Here is an 18,770-nt window from a genome sequence, read left to right as displayed (position 1 = left end):
TCTCGCGAGAGAGCACTTCCGCACCTGCGCAGAGCCGGAGACGCGGAGGGCGCCGAGATTCGAAGCGGCGGCGGGCTGCAGCGACCCCGAGGCTTGGCGCCCGCTCCCGCCTGAGATTCTCCCGGGGCGCGCCATGGACCCGATCCGGGGCTTCTACGAGAGACTGCGGGCCCTAGCCAGCACGCTGGACTGCGAGACGGCGCGGCTGCACCGGGCGCTGGACGGGGAGGAGAGCGGTGCGTGGGGCCGAGGCGTCGCGGGAGGGCGGGCCCGGCTCGGGGAAACGGCACTCGCTCACCCGGGCGGGGGTCCCGGGCCAGCGAGCGTGGCAGGGTCTGTGGTGTGCAGAGCGCAGTCGCACGCTCGCGGCCCCCGCAGTCTCGACCTACGGGGTGCAGGCGGTCCTCCCGCCTCAGATCCCGAGGCGCTGGGGTGGCAGGCTGGACCACCGAGCCCGGCCAAAGCCCTCAACTGATGCTTCCAAAGAAATGATGGTCACTGAGCGTATGAGGAGGCAGCATCTTCGTCATTTATCAAGGGAATGCAAATAAACCCAACACAGTACGGTGTCATCCACCCGGAGAACTAAAACACAAAAGGGGAAGCTGTCGAGTGTTTGCAGAGATGCGGGGCGGATGCGGTTCTCTTGCACGCTGGGGGGAGTGTCAGTTGTGACCATCGTGTTGAAAGGCCAGCAGTGTCTACCGACGCTGAGCTTGCAGGTGACACTTCTGGTGGGTCTCACATACAGGAAGGTGAGGAGTAGGGCACCGAAGACAGTTCTAGAAAACTTCAAATTCACATCAAGAGTGCTCATAATAGTTTCATTTTTTTTAGTAGGAGTCTCACTGTCGCCCAGGCTGGAGTGCAGCGACACACTCACAGCCACCACAGCCTCAACCTCCTGGGCTCAGGCGATCCTTCTGCCTCAACCTTCCAGGTAGCTGGAACCGCAGGCACCTGCCACCATGCCTGGCTAATTTTTGATTTGTCGTAGAGACAAGATCTCACCAAGTTGTCCAGGCTGGTCTCAAATTCCTGAGCTCAAGCAGTCCTCTCTGCTCTACCTTCCAAGTGTTGGGATGACAGGCGTGAGCCAACGCACCCAGCAAAGAGTGTTCATAATCGTTTTAAAGCACACACAACCCAAAGTGTGTCAGCAAGAGAATGGGTGAAGTTGGTGTTAGTGGTGTACTTTACAGCCATGAGCATGGGCAGATGAGATGTAAGGCCATGGACTAGCGTCGTGAGTGTGGGATGAAGGAAGCCATCACGACAGGGTGTGCACTGTATGCAGCCAGCCACTCAATGAAGTGCACACGCTGGCAAAACCGCTCCATGGGGTTGGGGATCAGGGCGGCATTCACCCTGGAGGGAAGGGAGGGTCTCAGAGGGCACTGGAGCACTTGTTTCTTAGTCATGAGGTCCCCGTGAGGATTTGCTGCTAAGTGAATCGCAGAGTGGTGCAACTTGGGCTTGTAGCGGCCCTCTCTCCCCTGGGAGTGGACTTGGTGCCCAGGGTGTTGCCATGGGCCCCTGTCCCTCCTCCCTGTCCCCAGCAGAGCATCAGGCATCTGCCGTTCCCCCATGCTCATGGGATCGAGAGCAGGGCTGACTAATGAGTGAGACTGCCTAGCATGATAGTCTCCAGCTGCCTCCATGTCACTGCAAAGGCCTTGGTTCTCATGCTGCTTGTTCCTCCATCTTCCCTCCTTCCTGTTTCTGGATCTGCGGGCTGCTTATGATGGTTTGTTTATCCTTTAAAGGCAAGAAGCTGTCCTCTTAGGATTCTGTACTCTTCTGCATATGTTACGGTCACGTGTCACTTAACTGCAGGATTGTTCTGAGCAATGTTGCTATTTCATCCTTGTGTGAAAGTCGTGGAGTGTGTATAACACACACACACACCCCCACTGCACCCACCCCTGCACGGCCCATTCCACACTGGACTGTGTGGTGCCAGTCCACACAGGCTGGTAACCTTGAAGCATGTTACTGTATAGAAAGCCATAGGCAACTGTAACACAATGTAACCATCTGGTATGTAAATATAGAAAAGGTACAGTAAAAACACTTTTATAGGTTTCTGGGGACCACATCAGACATGGGGGCCAAAGCGTCATGTGGTGCATGATTGTATACTAACTTTTCTTCCTTCTTTTCTCTGTTTCTCCTTCTTCTCCTCGCATTCATTGGACTTTTTTCCTTTTAATATTCCTGTTGTAGACTTTGAAGATTTCCCACTGAGAGTTTTACATGACCTTCATTCAGAAGTTTGGACTCTAAAGGTATCACTCCTAGATATTTATAATTTTCCTGTGGTAATTTTTTAATCTAAATAGATCTAGTCAGTTGCTAGAAAAATGATAGTGTACTTTCTTTCTCATGAAAGGGTGATGTTAATGTTCTTCTTGGGAAAGCAAGATTGGAAAGTCAAGAAAGCACTGGTTTCATAAAGGCAACAAAAGTGTTGATGAAAAAAAATTCAACTGATATCATGAAAATAACAGAGTATTTCCAGAAATATGGATATAATCCTCGTGTCAAGGACAATTCAGGTTTGCGCAACTTTGATGTGATAACATCTCTTAGTGTTGAAGAAAGTGGGCAGTGTGATTGGCGAAGCCAGCTGTGGGGTCAACTGTGATTTTCCGTTCTAGCTCTGCCCTTGTCTGTGCATCACTTGATGATCGTGTATTCAGCCCTCTATGTGCGCTGGACGCAGCGTCCTTGCTTTCCTTCCCAAAGGCTCCAGAGAACCAGCACATGATAGCTGAAAGTTCTCTGAGCTATTTCTATGAGAAAGGCCAGACATGGTGGTGGCATTTTTCTTATTCTCAGTTTCCTCTTCTGTAGAATAAGAGATTGTGGCTATATAAAGTTGATCCTTTTTTTTGGTTCCAAAATTTTAAAGACAGGTACTATTGCATAGTGGCTTAGAATGCCTGTGTTGAAATCTTTGTTCTACCACTTACCAGCTGTATTGTCTTGGGCAAGTTACTGAGCCTCATGCCTCGGTTTTTCACCTGTATATAGAGTGTTGCTCTGTCTACCTCATGAGGCTACTTGAGAATAAATGAGATGCAGTTTTCCCAGAATGGTGTCTGGCATGGCAGTCACCCAGTGCTCTCTATTGTCACTGTTATGCTCATATTTCTGAATGACTAACTCCTTGTGCCTCAATGTCTTCATTTCTCTTAGAAGAATGACCTTTGCACATAAGTAAAGCATTAATTGAGCAAGTGTTTATTGCAGATATGTGTGGAAGATATGTTAAACAGTCCCCATGGTCTAATGGAAAGAATTCCGCTGACTTGGTGTGAGAGAGCCATGGATTCAAACACTGGCTCCATCAATTCAAACACTGCCTCCAAAATATCCACTGAACTTGGATATTTTCTCTAAACTCCTACTTGTGGGGTTGGGATAATAATATCTCCCTATGAATTGTACCCCACATCTTTAAAAAATAAAAATAAAAATATCTCCCTATGGAGTATTGATAATGGTGGTTATTTTATTTTATTAATCTCATCAGTGACCACTCTGTGATAGATACACCAGTAGGTTTTTGGCAACTGTTGTAGCATTCTTCAAAATTAACAGAAAGCACAGTGCCAAAGCAGAGCTCAGGGAATCAGAGGCTCTTCTGAGGGCCAAAATCCATAAAATTGAAGTGTAAACCCTAGTGGTGGTGGAGAAGCTATGTGTCTTTGAAATGTTCTATTATTTTTCTCATCTAGGTTTTTGATATGGGTGTTCCAGAATGACTTAGGGTAAAAATTTATCTTTGTGTAGCAATAGTCTTTCTGTTTTAGCTTAGGTATCTGGAAATTAAAAATCTAAAATAATATTATTATGTTAAATCTAGAGCACAGTTGATTCCACACTGTTATGAATGTCATAAAATGAAATTTTAAAAAATAGTTTCAGAAAATATTGAGGAAAACTAGTAAATCACAGTGAGGAGATAAGGAAATTGGACTCGTATTTGTGTTAATTTTTCATCTTTAACACTTTAACTTGCTTTTCTTCTCTAGTGTGTCATCAAAATGGGATGTGGGAGGGCAAGAGATACATGTCAGAAATTTCCTGAAGGGATAATTGAAATGAAATGTTTAGAGAATCAGGACTTTTGCTGATTTGAGACATTTCAGACAAGCCATTTTCCATTGTTCTTGTAAATATGAGGCTTTCTGTCTTGAGGTGTGACCAGAATGTCACCTCTGTTTTTTCCTCCTAGTGCCTAAGCAGGAAGCTACTAACTCTGCTCCAGAGCTGTCTAAGTGTGAAGATGTCCCAGAGTCTGATGCGAAGGATGGCCTGTCTGGTCCTCCCCTTCCAAGCAGTTCTGTTTCTGAGAAGGCTCCACGGAGTCCACAACTTTCAGATTTTGGACTCGAGCGGTACATGATACCCCAAGTTTTACCAAACCCTCCACAGGCAGTAAACAGCCATAAAGAAGAGCCCAAAACTGCAATGCAACCTGCCAAACAGTCACCACTTAGAGTACTGAAAACTCCAAGGTGTGAGCTGAAGATGGAGGATTTTGAGTGTGTGACTCCCAAGTTAGAACACTTTGGTATTTCTGAATATACCATGTGTTTAAATGAAGATTACACAATGGGACTTAAGACTATGAAGAATAATAAAAGGTAAGCAGATTTCTGAAAAAGCCACCTTATATCTAGTTTTTAAAATCCCTTGCATTTGTTGATTTTTTTTTCTAGAAGAACGATAATGTTTAAGACAGTATTTTTCTTTTAAAATGTTTTCAGGCTGGGCTCGAGGGCTCAGCCTATAATCCCAGCACTTTGGGAGGCCAAGGCAAGTGGATTGCGTGAGCCCGCAGGTTCGAGACCTGCCCAGGCAACTTGGCGAGACCTCGTCTTGACAATTAAATAAAAATTGGCCAGACGTGGTAGCGTGCACCTGTAGTTCCGGCTACTTGGAAGACTGAGGCAGAAGGATCGCCAGAGCCCAACAGGTCAAGGCTGTAGTCGCTGGGAGCATGCCACTGCACTCTGGTCTAGGTGACAGAGTGAGAATCCAACTCATAAAAAAAAAAGTTTTCAGCCAGGTGCAGTGGCTCACGTCTGTAATCCCAGCACGTTTGGAAGCCTGAGGCAGGAGGATTGCTTGAGCCCAGGAGTTTGAGACCAGCCTAGGCAACATAATGAGACCTCGCCTCTACAATAAATCAAAAAATTAGCTGAATGTGGTAGCATGCACCTCTAGTGCCAGCTACTTGGGAGGCTAAGGTGGGAGGATGACTTGAGCCCAGGAGGCTGAGGCTGTGGTGAGCTGTGACCATGCCAGAGCACTCCAGCCTGGCCAACAGAGTGAGACTGCAACAACTCAAAAAGAAAAAAAGGTTTTCAGCTACTTTATAAGGTATGAGCTGTTGGCATTTTCAGGTGAGAGGCTGTGGTGGGAGGAACAAGGGCCTGGAAAAGGGTTCGAGAAGAGGGGATAAAATGAAAGGGGTAGATTCATAGGAATCTGTGATTGACTCTGTTTGGAGACTTGGGAAGAAAGACTTATCTAGGATGAAGCCCAGGTTTCTGTTTTGCTGTTGGGGTGATGCTTGAGAAACAAGAACGCCTGTAGCTAAGGGAATGTGTTATTTTTACTCATTGTCTTTGAGGTGACTGTAGACACTCTGGTAGCCTCTCAAGCTTAGGTATTTTAATTTGAGTTTAAAGTTCAGTAAGGCCAAGTCCAGCCTACTGCCTTTTTTTTTTTTTTTTTTTTTTTTTTTGAGTTGGAGTCTCACTCTGTCGCCCCTGCTAAAGAGCAGTAGCACACTCACGGCACGGCCACCACAGCCTCAACTTGCTGGGCTCAGCCTTCCAAATAGCTAGAACTACAGCCAGGCACCACCACTACTAGCTAATTTTTCTTGATTTATTATAGAGATGAGGTCACGCTAAGTTGCCCCGACTGGTCTTGAACCCCTGGGCTCAGGCAGTTCTCTTGCCTTGCCCTCCCAAAGTGCTAGGAATATAGGCGTGAACCACCGCGCCCAGCCATATTTTTTATAACATTTTACTAGAACACAGGCTTTTTAACAGTTTCTTATTGACCAAGCTCGGTAGCTCAGTCTGTAATCCCAGCACTTTGGGAGGCCGAGGCAAGTGTTTTGCCTGAGTCCATGGGTTCAAGACCAGCCCAGGTGATTTGGCGAGACCTCGTCTCTACACTAAACAAAAAATTGGCCGCGTGTGGTAGCATGCGCCTGTAGTTCTGGCTACTTGGAAGGCTGAGGCGGGAGGATCACCAGAGTCCAGCAGGACTGCCTGAGCCTGCGGGTTCAAGACTAGCCCGGGTGACTTGGCGAGACTTCGTCTCTACAATAAATCAAAAAAAATTAGCCAGGCATGATAGTGCACACCTATAGTTCTGTCTACTTGCAAGGTTGAGGCAGAAGGATCACCAGAGCCCAGCAGGTCGACACTGGGGTGGCCATGAGTGTGCCATTGCACTCCAGCCTGGGTGACAGAGTGAGACTCCAACTCAAAAAAAAAAAGATCATGTGAAAAACTAGTAGTAGTAATACAATTCAAGGAAGAGGCTGATAGAAAATATATTTTATATAATTATGTAGGATAACTATGCATTTACATATTTATTTAATTTTTTTAGAGACAAGATCTCACTATGTTGCCTTGGCTAAAGTGCAGTGGTATGATCATTGCTCCCTATAGTATTTTTCTTTTAAAATGTTTTCAGGCCGGGCTCGGTGGCTCAACCTATAATCCCAGCAATTTGGGAGGCCGAGGCGAGCGGATTGCGTGAGCAATCCTGGGCTTGAGCAATCCTCCCATCTTAGCTTTTTGAGTAGCTGGAAATTCAGGAACGTACCACCACACCTGGCTAATTTTTATCATTATTCCTTATAGCAACAGAGTCTCACTATGTTGCTCAGGCTGTTCTCAAATTCGTGAGCTCAGGTGATCCTCTCATCTTGGCCCACCAGAGTGGTGGAATTTCAGGCATGAGCCACTGTGCCCAGCCTATTTTTGAACTAATGAGTTGAAATTAATGACTTTCCTTTAAGTCATTGTTCTTAACCCACTTCTCTAATCAAGACTATCAAGAGAAAATGGTCCTTAACTTCTTTTGAACCATGGCTGTGTGTCTGTATATATATATATATATTTTTTTTTTTTTTTTTGAGTTGGAGTCTCACTCTGTCACCCAGACTGGAGTGCAGTGTCTGCTCCCGGCCACCACAGCCTCGACCTACTGGGCTCCGGTGATCCTTCCACTTCAGCCTTCCAAGTAGCTGGAACTACAGGCGCACGCTATCACGCCTGGCTAACTTTGATTTATTGTAGAGATGAGGTCTCACCAAGTTGCCCAGGCAGGTCTTGAACCCACGGGCTCATTCAATCCACTCACCTCAGCATCCCAAAGTGTGGGATTGCAGGCTGAGCCACCGAAACCAGCTTATATTTTTTTTTTAAATAAAGGATTTGTTTTGTAGGACTCTTCCAAGAAATAGAACTGAACATTCGTCCAGACTTGATATAAGTAAGTTAAATTTTGCTCCAGAGGCTTAATATTAACTGTTTTTTAACCTTATAATTTTCCTGTTGATCACAGCAGAGAAGAGACTGGAGAAACAGAATCAAAGACTAGTGATAATTTTCTTGCCACTCCAGGCCCCACCATCCAGCAGCTGGAAAAAAGCAGTAAGTATAAACATGATGCTACTTCTCAGCTATATTCTTTCCCGCTATCTCTGTACACAAGTGATTTTGTCATCTTAGACACCTTAATAGTTTTCTGCTTTGTGTGTGTGTGTGTGTGTGTGTGTGTAGGACTCTCACTCTGTTGCCCAGGCTGAAGTGTAGTCACAGTTCAGGGCCACCACAGCCTCAACCTGCTGATCCTTCCACCTCAGCCTCCTAAGTAGAACCACAGGCACATGCTTCCATGCCTGGCTAATTTTTTGATTTGTTATCATAGAGACAAGGTCTCACCAAGTTGCCCAGGCTGGTCTCGAACCCATGGGCTCAGGCAGTCCTCTTGCCTTCTCCCAAAGTGCTGGAATGACAGGCATGAGCCACCATGCCTGGCTTAATTCTCTCTTGGTGGCTTGTTTCCTCATGCCTTTAATTTTTAGCTGTGGATGCCTCCTCAAGAGACATTGTTTTCAGGGGACTTCTGTGTGCCTTGAATTGGCAGGTAGTCCCTGTGAAGCTGCTTTACGCTGACCCCAGCCAAGGCCCTTGGGTTGCCAATTGCAGGCTACTTAAAAAGGCAGTTTGGCTCAGGAGACCTGTGCAGACATGTATCCCAGAACCCACACCGAGTGCCGTATGGACTTGGTACTCTGGCTTTCAAGTATGATTCCAAAGCCTTCCGCCTTGAGCCAGGCTGCTCCCAGGGGCCAGCGTCCTGGGCAGACACTTTGTCCCTGGTCCACAGTCCTCATAGCTCTTCTAGGCTCTTGATGTCATGTCTCAGGTTCTCCCTCCATCCCCCAGATCTCCAGCGCCTGCTTGTCTTAAAATCCCAGGGGCTTAGCTATGTAGAAATAGCAGGTTACACAGATGTTCATATCTTACAGTATTGGCTTCAGATCCTTTTTCTAAAAATAAAAGATCGGCCGGGCTTGGTGGCTCAGCCTGTAATCCCGTGCCTTGGGAGGCTGAGGTGAGTGAATTGCCTGAGACTGCGGGTTCGAGACCTGCCTGGGCAACTTGGCAAGACCTCATGTCTACAATTAAAAAAAAAATTACCCAGGTGTGGTAGCGCGCGCCTGTAGTTCCAGCTACTCGGAAGGCTGAGGCTGAAGGATTGCCGGAGCCCAGCAGGTCGAGGCTGTGGTGGCTGGGAGCGGCCACTGCACTCCAGTCTGGGCGACAGAGGGAGACTCCAACTCAAAAATAAATAAATAAAAGATCAAATCCCACACATTACTGTCCTTCCCTTCCTCTCCAAAAGTAATGATTTTTCTAAAGTATAGTTATTTTTGAAAACTTGGCCAGGCTCGGTGACTCAGCCTATAATCCCAGCACTTTGGGGGGGCCGAGGCGAGTGAATTGCCTGAGCCCACGGGTTTGAGACCCGCCTGGGCAACTTGGTGTGACCTTGTCTCTACAGTAAATCAAAAATTAGCCGGGTGTGATAGTGCACACCTGTAGTTCCAGCTACTTGGAAGCCTGAAGCAGAAGGATCTTGGAGCCCAGCATGGCGAGTCTGCGGTGCCTGGGAGCGTGCCACTACACTCCAGTCTGAGCGACAGAGTGAGATTCCAATTTACAGGAGCCGAGCGCAGTGGCTCATGCTTGTCATGCCAGCACTTTGGGAGGCCAAGACAAGAGGATTGCCTGAGCCCAGTGTTTAAGACCAGCCTGGGCAACTTGGCGAGAACTTGTCTCTACAATAAATCAAAAAATTAGCCGGGTGTGGTAGCTAATTCTAGGTACTTGGAAGGCTAAGGAGGAAGGATTGCCTGAGCCCAGCAGATTGAGGCTGCAGTGGCTGTGAGAGTGCCACTGCACTCAAGCCTGGGCAACAGAGTGAGACTCACTTAAAAAAAAAAAAAGAAAAGAAAACTTTAAGGAGTGACAGTATCCAAATCGTATTCTTTTGCTACTGTTTTTTTCGCTCAGCAGTATGGAGGATTTTTTTTTTGTTTTTTTTTTTGAGTTGGAGTCTCACTCTGTCACACAGACTGGAGTACAGTGGCCGCTTCCGGCCACCGCAGCCTTGACATACTGGGCTCCGGCGATCCTTCCACCTCAGCCTTCTGAATAGCCGGAATTATAGGCGCACACTACCACACCTGGCTAATTTTTTGATTTATTGTAGAAATGAGGTCTCGCCTGCCCAGGCGGGTCTCGAACCTGCGGGCTCAGGCAATTCATTCACTTCAACTTCCCAAAGGCACGGGATTACAGGCTGAGCCACCAAGCCCTGCTTGTTTTTGTTCTTTTTGTTTTTTGTTGTGTTTTGTTTTGTTTTTGAGTTGGAGTCTCACTCTGTCGCCCAGACTGGAGTGCAGTGGCCGCTCCCGGCCACCGCAGCCTCGCGTGCTGGACTCCGGTGATCCTTCCGCCTCAGCCTTCCAAGTAGCCGGAATTACAGGCATGCGCTACCACGCCCGGCTGATTTTTTGATTTATTGTAGAGATGAGGTCTCGCTGCCCAGGCGGGTCTCGAACCCGCGGGCTCAGGCAATCCACTCACCTCAGCCTCCCAAAGGCACGGGATTACAGGCTGAGCCACCGAGCCCGGCTTGTTTCTGTTCTTTTTGAATCAGAGTCTTACTCTGCCTTCCAGGCTAGAATGCAGTGGCACACTCACGGCTACCAGAGCCTCAACCTCCTGGGCTCAGGTGATCCTTCTACTTCAGCCTCCTGAGTAGCTAGGACTACAGGCATATACCACCATGCCCAACTAATTTCTGTATTTGTTGTAGAGACAAGGTCTCACTATGTTGCTGACTGGTCTCAAACTCCTGGGCTCAAGCGATCCTCCCGCCTTGGCCTCCCAAAGTGCTGGGACTTTAGGCATGAGCACCATGCCCAGCCCCACTCTAAATCCACTTTATTCTTTTAAATTAAGTAGTATTCTATTGTATAAATCAGCCATATTTGATCCATTTGCTTATTAAGAGGTTGTTGAATTGTGTTTACGTTTTGTTAATCAAGCAATGCTCTAATTTTTTTTGTTTGTTTTCCTGGGTCGGAGTTTCCCTGTCACCCAGGCTGGAGTGCAGTGGCACACTCATGGCCACCACAGCGTCAACCTCCTGGGCTCAGGTGATCCTTCCATCTCAGCCATCCAAGTACAAGAACTACAGGAATGTGCCACCATGCCTGGCTTTTTATTATTATTATTGTTGTTGTTGTTGTTATTATTATTGTTATTATTATTATTGTAGAGATGAGGTCTTGCCAAGTTGCCCAGGCTGGTCTAGAACCTCTGGGCTCAGACAGTCCTCTTGCGTCAGCCTCCCAAAGTGCTGGGATGACAGGCATGAGCCACTGTGCCCAGCTAATAACTTCTTCCCTTGTGCACATGTCTGTTTCTCACAGGACACATACATCCTTCTGGAAAATGCTGAATTGCTGGCTACTCTGATTTATGTTCCAACCAGCAGTTTTTGATTTCCTGTTTCTCCATCTTTTCAGCATTCGTGATTTTTACACTGAAACTATTTTGGCAATCAAATTGATTTTGTAACATGTTTACCTTTTCACTCTGGTGGTGGTTGAAGATTGCTTTGATGATACTGTGTGTTCTGGATAGCAAATGCCTATATATGCACGAGTCTGACTTGTTCCAGTGTTCCATTTTTCCATTCCTGGTTAGTGCTATGCTGTTTTTAATTACTGTACCTTTAGAGTGTCTCCTGATATCTTAGAAGGTAAATGGCCTCTTCCTCCTCCTCCTCCTTCAGAAGTTTGATAATTTTCTCTATAAAGGTCTTATACAGTTTTTTTATGTTTACTTTTTAATTTAAATTTATTTATTTTTGAATCAGGGTCTCACTCTCTTGCCCAGGCTGGAGTGCAGTGCCACGATCACAGCTCACTGCATCCTTGACCTCTTGGGTTCAGGAGCTCCTCCCACCTCAACCTCTGGAATAGCTGGGACTACAGGCCCATGTCACTACACCCAGCTAATTACAATTTTTATAGATTTATTTGTAGGTGATCTTGTCTTCTTTGTTGCTATTGCAAAAAATATCTTTTCACAAATAATAATCTTAATAGTTTGTTGCACATATGTCCATAATATAGCAGAACTATTCACTGTTATGCACTGTTCTTATAACCTTGCTGAACTTTTATTAATGTTACATATGTGAACATGAGTTTTGTTCTTTACTGTCCATTTAGTCACTCTATAGTTATAATGTTTAAGGTATTAAATATTATGTGCACAGATGATATTGGCAAAGCTTATAACGTACAAATGACTTATGTCAGCTTTTCCAGCTCTTCTTGTCACACCCTTTGTATGTGTGTTGTGTCTTCTAGATGCTGAGGATACAGATTCCCCCTTGGCACCTACATTCTGCACTCCTGGTTTGAAAATTCCTTCTACAAAGAGCAGCATGGCTTCGGTAACTTTCCATGAAATTGAAAACTCTAATCTTTCTCCTGACGACTCAGATGCACTGCTGCTTCCAAACTCAGTCCGTTCAAAAAGCTTAAGCTGGTGTCTCTTTTAGGAGTGAATTCACAGTACATTTCCTTTTTTTTTTTTGAGTTGGAGTCTCACTGTGTCACCAAGGCTGGAGTGCAATGGCATGCTCATGGCCACCCCAGCATCGGCCTGCTCAGCTCAGGCGATCCTTCTGCCTCAGCCTTCCAAGTAGATGGCACTAGGCATGTGCTACCATGCCCGGCTAATTTTTTTATTTATTGTAGAGACGAGGTCTCACCATGTTGCTCAGGCTGGTCTCAAACCCACAGGTTCAGGCAATCCTCTCGCCTCGGCCTCCCAAAGTGCTGGGATTACAGGCTTGAGCCATGGCACTTGGAGTCTTACTCTGTCGCCCAAGGATGGAGTGCAGTGGCACACTCAACCTGCTGGGCTCAGGCGATCCTTCCGCCTCAGCCTCCCAAGTAGCTGGGACTACAGATACACACCAACGTGCCCAGCCGATTTTTTGATTTTTTGTAGAGATGAGTTTCACCATGTTGCTCAGGCTGGTCTCAAACTCCTGGGCTCAGGCAATCCTCCTGCCTCAGCCTCCCTAAGTACTGGGATTACACGCCTGGCTAAGAATGTTTTAAAGAAATATTTAATCATATGGAAAATGACATGTATATGTATGTATACATACACACTTATATACATACATATGTTTTATTTTAAGGAAAAAGAATGGGTAGAAACACACCAAAAGGTGAGTATCTTTGGGTGATAGATTTATGGGTGATTTTCATGCTTTTTCCCCCAAAATTTTTCCAGTGAACAAATTTAATAAAATTTGATCAAATCAAAACCTTATCCTTTTTTAATGTTAGTATGAACATTAAAACAACAATAATAGACCACCAGTACTGTATGAGGGTGTCCAACAGAATTTTCTATAATGATGGTAGTGTTCTATAATCTGTCGTGTTTAAGACGATAGCCACTTATCATGTTACTGAGCACTGAAAATGTGGTTAGAGTATCTGGGTGACTAATTTTTCTTTTGTAAATTGTTATTCAATATCAATTAATTTAAAATTAAATTTGAATAGCCCTGTGCAACTTGTGTTGCCCTGTGGGGTGATGCAGCTGTGGACACAATGCTGGGTTAGCAGTGAAGTGCCCGCTGTCTGTCTGCTGGTGCTTTCCATTTCCATTCACTCCCTGTGAGTTCACGTGTGAGTGGAACACGAGGAGCTGGGTCACTGAGGCAACACTTCCGTCCTCTCTGTGAACTCTGACCCAGGAAGATGAAGTCCCTTTCCCAGTGTAGTCACTTAGCATGAACCAGCTGCATACGGGATATTCCTCAGACTGGCTTTCTCCTGGAGTGAGTCTACCTGCCGGGGCACATGGCAGTGCTGTAGCTCTCACCTGCTTGGCCTAGTGCTGCCTGGGACAGGCCGGGTGAGTCCCTATCATTCTACTCAGCCTTCGTTGTAATGAGAACGGTGTATTGTCCTCCCTCCGCTGTTTCTTTTTCTTCATGTTATTTAGACCTCGGTCTGGGAAGAGGGGCCATGGTGGGGCGTGCTGAGATATCCCAACAGAATAACAAATGACTAGCAGTTTTCCTTTACTGCATTGTTCGATTCTGCCGTCAGTGAATGGTTTGTTTTTGTTCAATAGGTACCCCCAAATTACCCATTATCGAAAACACACAGTTCATCAAGCGATCTGAGCGTGAAAGCTTGCACTTCGTTAGTTTTAAATTCGGACGACTGCCTGGAGAACTTCCCAGAGCCCTCCTCTCCCACAATTTCCTCCTATGAGAATCTGCTCAGTACACCGCCGCCTCCAGAAATCACTACAATTCCAGAAGATCTTCTGCAGGTTATTTTTGCAGGCAGTTTTACTTTTTTCTGATAACTCTTCAAAATTAGACATTTATGTTATCTCATATTTATCAGGCTACTGTGTTCAGTTTAATTTTGAGAACATTTAAATTCTAGGCTGTTAGGCCCATCTACGGCCACCTGACTGAGGCTTTTCTGAACTGAGCTTGTACATGCTGGTGACCTTGTACTTTTAGTGGGACTCCCCTTTGTGGGCATTTTCTCTTTAACTTCATGTTCTCAGTCAGTGTCTTCTTCTTTTTTCTTTTTTTTTTGAGTCGGAGTCTCACTCTTTCATGCAGGCTGGAGTGCAATGGCACAATCATGGCCACCGTATCCTCAGCTTCATGGTCTCCGGCCACCCTTCCACCTCAGCCTTCCTTGTAGCTGGAACTACAAGCACATGCCACCACACATGGCTAATTTTTTGATTTATTGTAGAGTTGAGGTCTCACCATGTTGCTCAGGCTGGTCTCAAAACCCTGAGCTCAAGAAATCCTTTTGCCTCTACCTACCAAAGTACTAGGATTATAGGCGTGAGCCACCACACCTGGCAGATTCTTACATTTCCTTCCTTCCTTCCTTCCTTCCTTCCTTCCTTCCTTCCTTCCTTCCTTCCTTTCCTTCTTTCTTTCTTTCTTTCATTTACTTTGAGTTGGAGTCTCACTCTGACACCTGTGCTAGAGGGCAATGGCCTGCTCATGGTCACCTCAGTCTCAACCTGCTGGGCTCAGGTAATCCTTCCACCTCAGCCTTCCAATTAGCTAGAACAACAGGCATGTGCTACCATGCCCGGCAATTTTTTTGATAGAGACAAGGACTTGCCAAGTTGCTCAGGCTGGTCTCAAACCCCTAGGCTCAAGCAATCCTCTCACCTTGGCCTCCCAAAGTACTGGAATTACAGGCTTGAGCCACCATGCCTGGCCAGATGCTTATTTTCTAATCCTTGTTAGAAACTATTGTTGCCATGTTGATCAGGGTTCCATTAGAAGTGTTGCTGGCAAAGTCAGAAATGTCATTTACCCCAGTTTTCCAGAAAAGGGTATCATAAGTAACTTACATCAGTGTATCCTGAACTTGAAACTTTGTGGACCTCAGTTAAGAAGCACTGATTGATGTATTTTGAAATCCAGTCATGTGGCCAGGCTTGGTGGCTCAACCTCTAATCCCTGTACTGTGGGAGGCCGAGGCAAGTGGATTACCTGAGCCCGCGGGCTCGAGACCTGCCTGGGCAACTTGGCAAAGCCTTGTCTCTGCAATAAGTTAAAAATTAGCCAGGCGTGGTAGTACGCACCTGTAGTTCCGGCTACTTGGAAGGCTGAGGCAGGTGGATCGCCTGAGCTCAGCAGGTCGAGGCTGTGGTGGTCAGGAGCGTGCCACTGCACTCCAGTCTGGGCTACAGAGTGAGGCTCCAACTCAAAAAAAAAAAAAAAAAAAGAAAGAAAGAAATACAGTCATGTGGTGTATAACAACATTTCAGTCAGCAACAGACTGCATATGTGACAGTGGTCCCTTAAGGTCGTCATATTGAATGTTTTCTTTACCTTTTCTCTGTTTAGATATACAAATTCTTACCATTGGGTAGCAATTGCCTACTGTATTCAGTAGGGCCACATGCTGTGCACGTATGTAGCCTAAGAGCAGTAGACTGTCCCGTGTAGTCTAGGCAGGTAGTAGGCTAAGCCATGTGGTGTCTGCACGTGACAGAGCTGCCTGACAAAACATTTCTCACTGAGCTTCCCCCGGCTCAGTGACACACAAGCGTATCTGATTCTCTAGGGTAGTGTAACACCAGTCACTATTAGTCTGCTGCTCATGTGTAACAACAGCCAACTCTAAGTAGCCAGTCTCATTCTTTGACTCTCCCCCTCAGTAGATGTTCTAGTGTTTGGCAGTTATGAATTAAGCACACGGAATCCTTAATAACCATTCCAGAAGTTTTCCAATGTTAGGAAGAGCCATGAGAAGGATAAGCCACTTGGGAAAATACCCAGATGCCATCAGAAGTCCCTCATTTTAGGATATCAGCAGTGTCGAATATCCTTCTTTCTCTGTCTTTTCTGCTTTCCTAGGAGATGTAAGAAATTGGGTGAGAAAGAGGCGTCTTCTGTCTTTATGGGAATTAGATAGTTTCTACTTCCCCGTGATTGATGCTTCTCTCCTTATTTCTATGTGAAAGAAAGGAAATTTTATGACCTCCTGAGCTCAGGTGATCCTTCCATCTCAGTCTCCCGAGTAGCTGGGGCCACAAGTGTGAAACCACACCCAACTAATTTTTAAAATTTTTTTTTGGTAGAGAAGAGGTTCCACTATGTTGCCCAGGCTAGTCTCCAACTCCTGGGCTTAAGTGACCTTCCCACCTCGACCTCCCAAAGTGCTGGGATTTCAGGCGTGGGCTGCCACGCCTGACCAATATATCGCTTTGTTTTTGTTTTTTTTTTGAGTCATGGTCTCATTCTGTCGCCCAGGCTGGAGTGCAGTGGCACACTCATGGCCACTGCAGTCTAAACCAGCTCAGGCAATCCTTTAACTTCAGCCTTCCAAGTAGCTGGAACTACAGGCATGCACCATCACGCCAAATTTTCTTGATTTATTGTAAAGGTGAGGTCTTACCAAGTTGCCCAGGCTGGTCTCAAACCCCTGGGCTCAGGCAATCCTCTCATCTCAGCCTCCCAAAGTGCTGGGATTATAGGCGTGAGCCACTGTGCCCGGCCTTATATCACCTCTCTATGTGTGAAAAAACATTGTTCTCAGATTCTCCTTTCTACAATTGAGAATCTTACTTTTGAACATACTTTCAGATCTTTCCTATATATATTTTCCCTAACGTCTTTATAAAAGCTTAATTTGCTCTTCTTGATACTATATTGCTACTTCTAACGTCAATAAGAATGCATTTAGGCTTTAAAAAGCAATTTTTCGGCCGGGCTCGGTAGCTCAGCCTGTAATCCCAGCACTTTGGGAGGCCGAGGTGAGCAGATTGCCTGAGTCCGCGGGTTCGAGACCCGCCTGGGCAACTTGACGAGACCTCATCTCTACAATAAATCAAAAATTAGCCGGGCGTGGTAGCGCGCACCTGTAGTTCCAGCTACTTGGAAGGCTGAGGCGGAAGGATCGCCAGAGCCCAGCAGATCGAGACTGCAGTGGCTGGGAGTAACCACTGCACTCCAGTCTGGGCGACAGAGTGAGACTCCAACTCAAAAAAAAAAAAGCAATTTTTCTTGCCAGGTACAGTGTCTCATGTCTATAATCTCAACATTTTGGGAGGCAGAGGTGAGAGGACTGCCTGAGCTCAGGGATTTGAGAGCATCCTGGGCAGCATAGTGAGACTTCATCTGCAGTAAATCAAAAACTTAGCTGGGTGTGGTGGCACATGCCTATAGGCCCAGCTACCCGGAGGCTGAGGCAGAAGGATCACCTGAGCCCAGCAGGTCAAGGTTGCAGTAGCCTGTGACTGTGCCACTGCACTTCAGCCTGGGTGACAGAATGAGACTCTGATTTTAAAAAAAAAAAAAAAAAAAAGCAGTCCTTCCATCTAAGATAAATGTCTAATATCACTCTTTTCATTTCTGTTGAATGTCTGTGTTTAAGAAAATTTTTTAGTGTTTTAAATAACCCATATTGAAATTTTCCATGGTTTTTCTTGATGTTTTCACTTTCCAAATTTAGGTTATGTTGTTCATGTGACTTAATGAAAAGGAATCTGCTTTTTGTTTTAGATTTTATCAAAATACAACTCAAACCTAGCTGCTCCAGTAGCAGTTAAAGCAGTGCCACCCAGCAAAGGGCTTCTTAAACGGGGACAGAACATCCGAGGTGTTGGCAACAAAGAGAACTGGTGAGTACGTTACCACTATAAGGGAAGCTTGTCTGTTACTTGAGGGGAACGCTTAACAATTAGCATTTAATGGTGGTAAAAATGTTGTTTTTAATTGACATTTGCCAGCTTAGGTTAGCAGCCTTTTAGTAGAGAAACTGTGACCTAAGTCTTAGACTCCAACTTGCCACGTTTGATGAGGCAATCTGGTCTCAACCATTTCATAAGTGTAAATGACACAGTCACAGTGCTATTAATGGCTTGGCTGATGGCTTTCCCTTACTTGCCCTCATGTGTTCATCTGTTGCAGAAGTCCTGGCAGACCATCCATCAGACACGAGCGGAATGAGATGGCAGCAGAGCTGGGCTCGTCTGTTACATCCCCCTCACCTCCTTCCTCCTGACGCTGACGTCATTACATGCTTTCTATGACATTTTTCTCTGGTTTCATTCCCATCTTATTGGCATGTAGTCCAGTCATTTACTTTTAAAGTATTCTTATTGGTTCATTGATAGTAAAGTACCCTGCTTAATCTAGCACAATGGTTTAAGTAGTATAAGAAAGTAAGGTAAAGAATTTTGTTGTTGTTGGAGTCCCACTCTGTTGCCCAGCCTGGAATGCAATGGCACGATCGTGGCTGACCGAAGCCTTGACCTCCTGGGTTCAGGCAGTCTTCCCACCTCAGCCTCCCAAGTAGCTGGGATTACAGGTGCCACCACACCAGGCTAATTTTTTAATTTTTTTGTGGAGACGAGGTCTTGCTGTATTGCCTTGCTAAAGACAAACAATTTTTAAAATATAATTGCCTATAATCACAGCACTTTGGGAGGCCAAGTTGGGGGGATTGCTTGAGCCCAGGAACTCATATTGGCCTGGGCAACATAGCAAGACCTCATTTCTACAAAAATAAAAAATTAGCTGGGCATGGTGGTGCACACCTGTAGTCCCAG

At 45.9% G+C, this 18,770-nt stretch overlaps 2 protein-coding genes across 2 annotated transcripts in view; one reads left to right on the top strand and one right to left on the bottom strand.

Annotated features, from left to right (window-relative positions):
* The window catches only part of MRPL57 (mitochondrial ribosomal protein L57), a 1,055-nt gene extending 920 nt beyond the window's left edge, over positions 1–135 (bottom strand). Inside the window, exon 1 of the mRNA XM_021717536.1 lies at positions 25–135. Coding sequence (XP_021573211.1) covers positions 25–135 — 111 coding nt within the window. The remainder of the gene's footprint in view (positions 1–24) is intronic.
* On the top strand, positions 134–18,251 carry SKA3 (spindle and kinetochore associated complex subunit 3). The gene is made up of 9 exons (XM_008067990.1): positions 134–236; positions 2,227–2,288; positions 2,393–2,558; positions 4,244–4,655; positions 7,612–7,697; positions 12,002–12,087; positions 13,797–14,000; positions 17,722–17,840; positions 18,130–18,251. Coding segments are annotated over exons 1-9 (1,239 nt in total). The 3' UTR covers positions 18,131–18,251.
* Positions 18,252–18,770: the final 519 nt, after the last annotated feature.

The sequence above is a fragment of the Carlito syrichta genome, unplaced genomic scaffold (assembly GCF_000164805.1).
Source record: "Carlito syrichta isolate Samal-C Ts95f unplaced genomic scaffold, Tarsius_syrichta-2.0.1 Scaffold309850, whole genome shotgun sequence".
Lineage (NCBI taxonomy): Eukaryota > Metazoa > Chordata > Mammalia > Primates > Tarsiidae > Carlito > Carlito syrichta.
The sequence above is the reverse complement of the archived record's forward strand: the minus strand, read 5'-3'. Positions and strand labels throughout refer to the sequence as shown.

Excerpts from the sequence above, each read along its gene's own strand:
- SKA3 (XM_008067990.1), top strand. The coding sequence starts at position 134 with ATGGACCCGATCCGGGGCTTCTACGAGAGACTGCGGGCCCTAGCCAGC. Across the intron at positions 2,289-2,392 it reads CAGAAGTTTGGACTCTAAAG|GGTGATGTTAATGTTCTTCT; the intron begins GTATCACTCCTA and ends TTCTCATGAAAG. Across the intron at positions 14,001-17,721 it reads TTCCAGAAGATCTTCTGCAG|ATTTTATCAAAATACAACTC; the intron begins GTTATTTTTGCA and ends TTTTTGTTTTAG.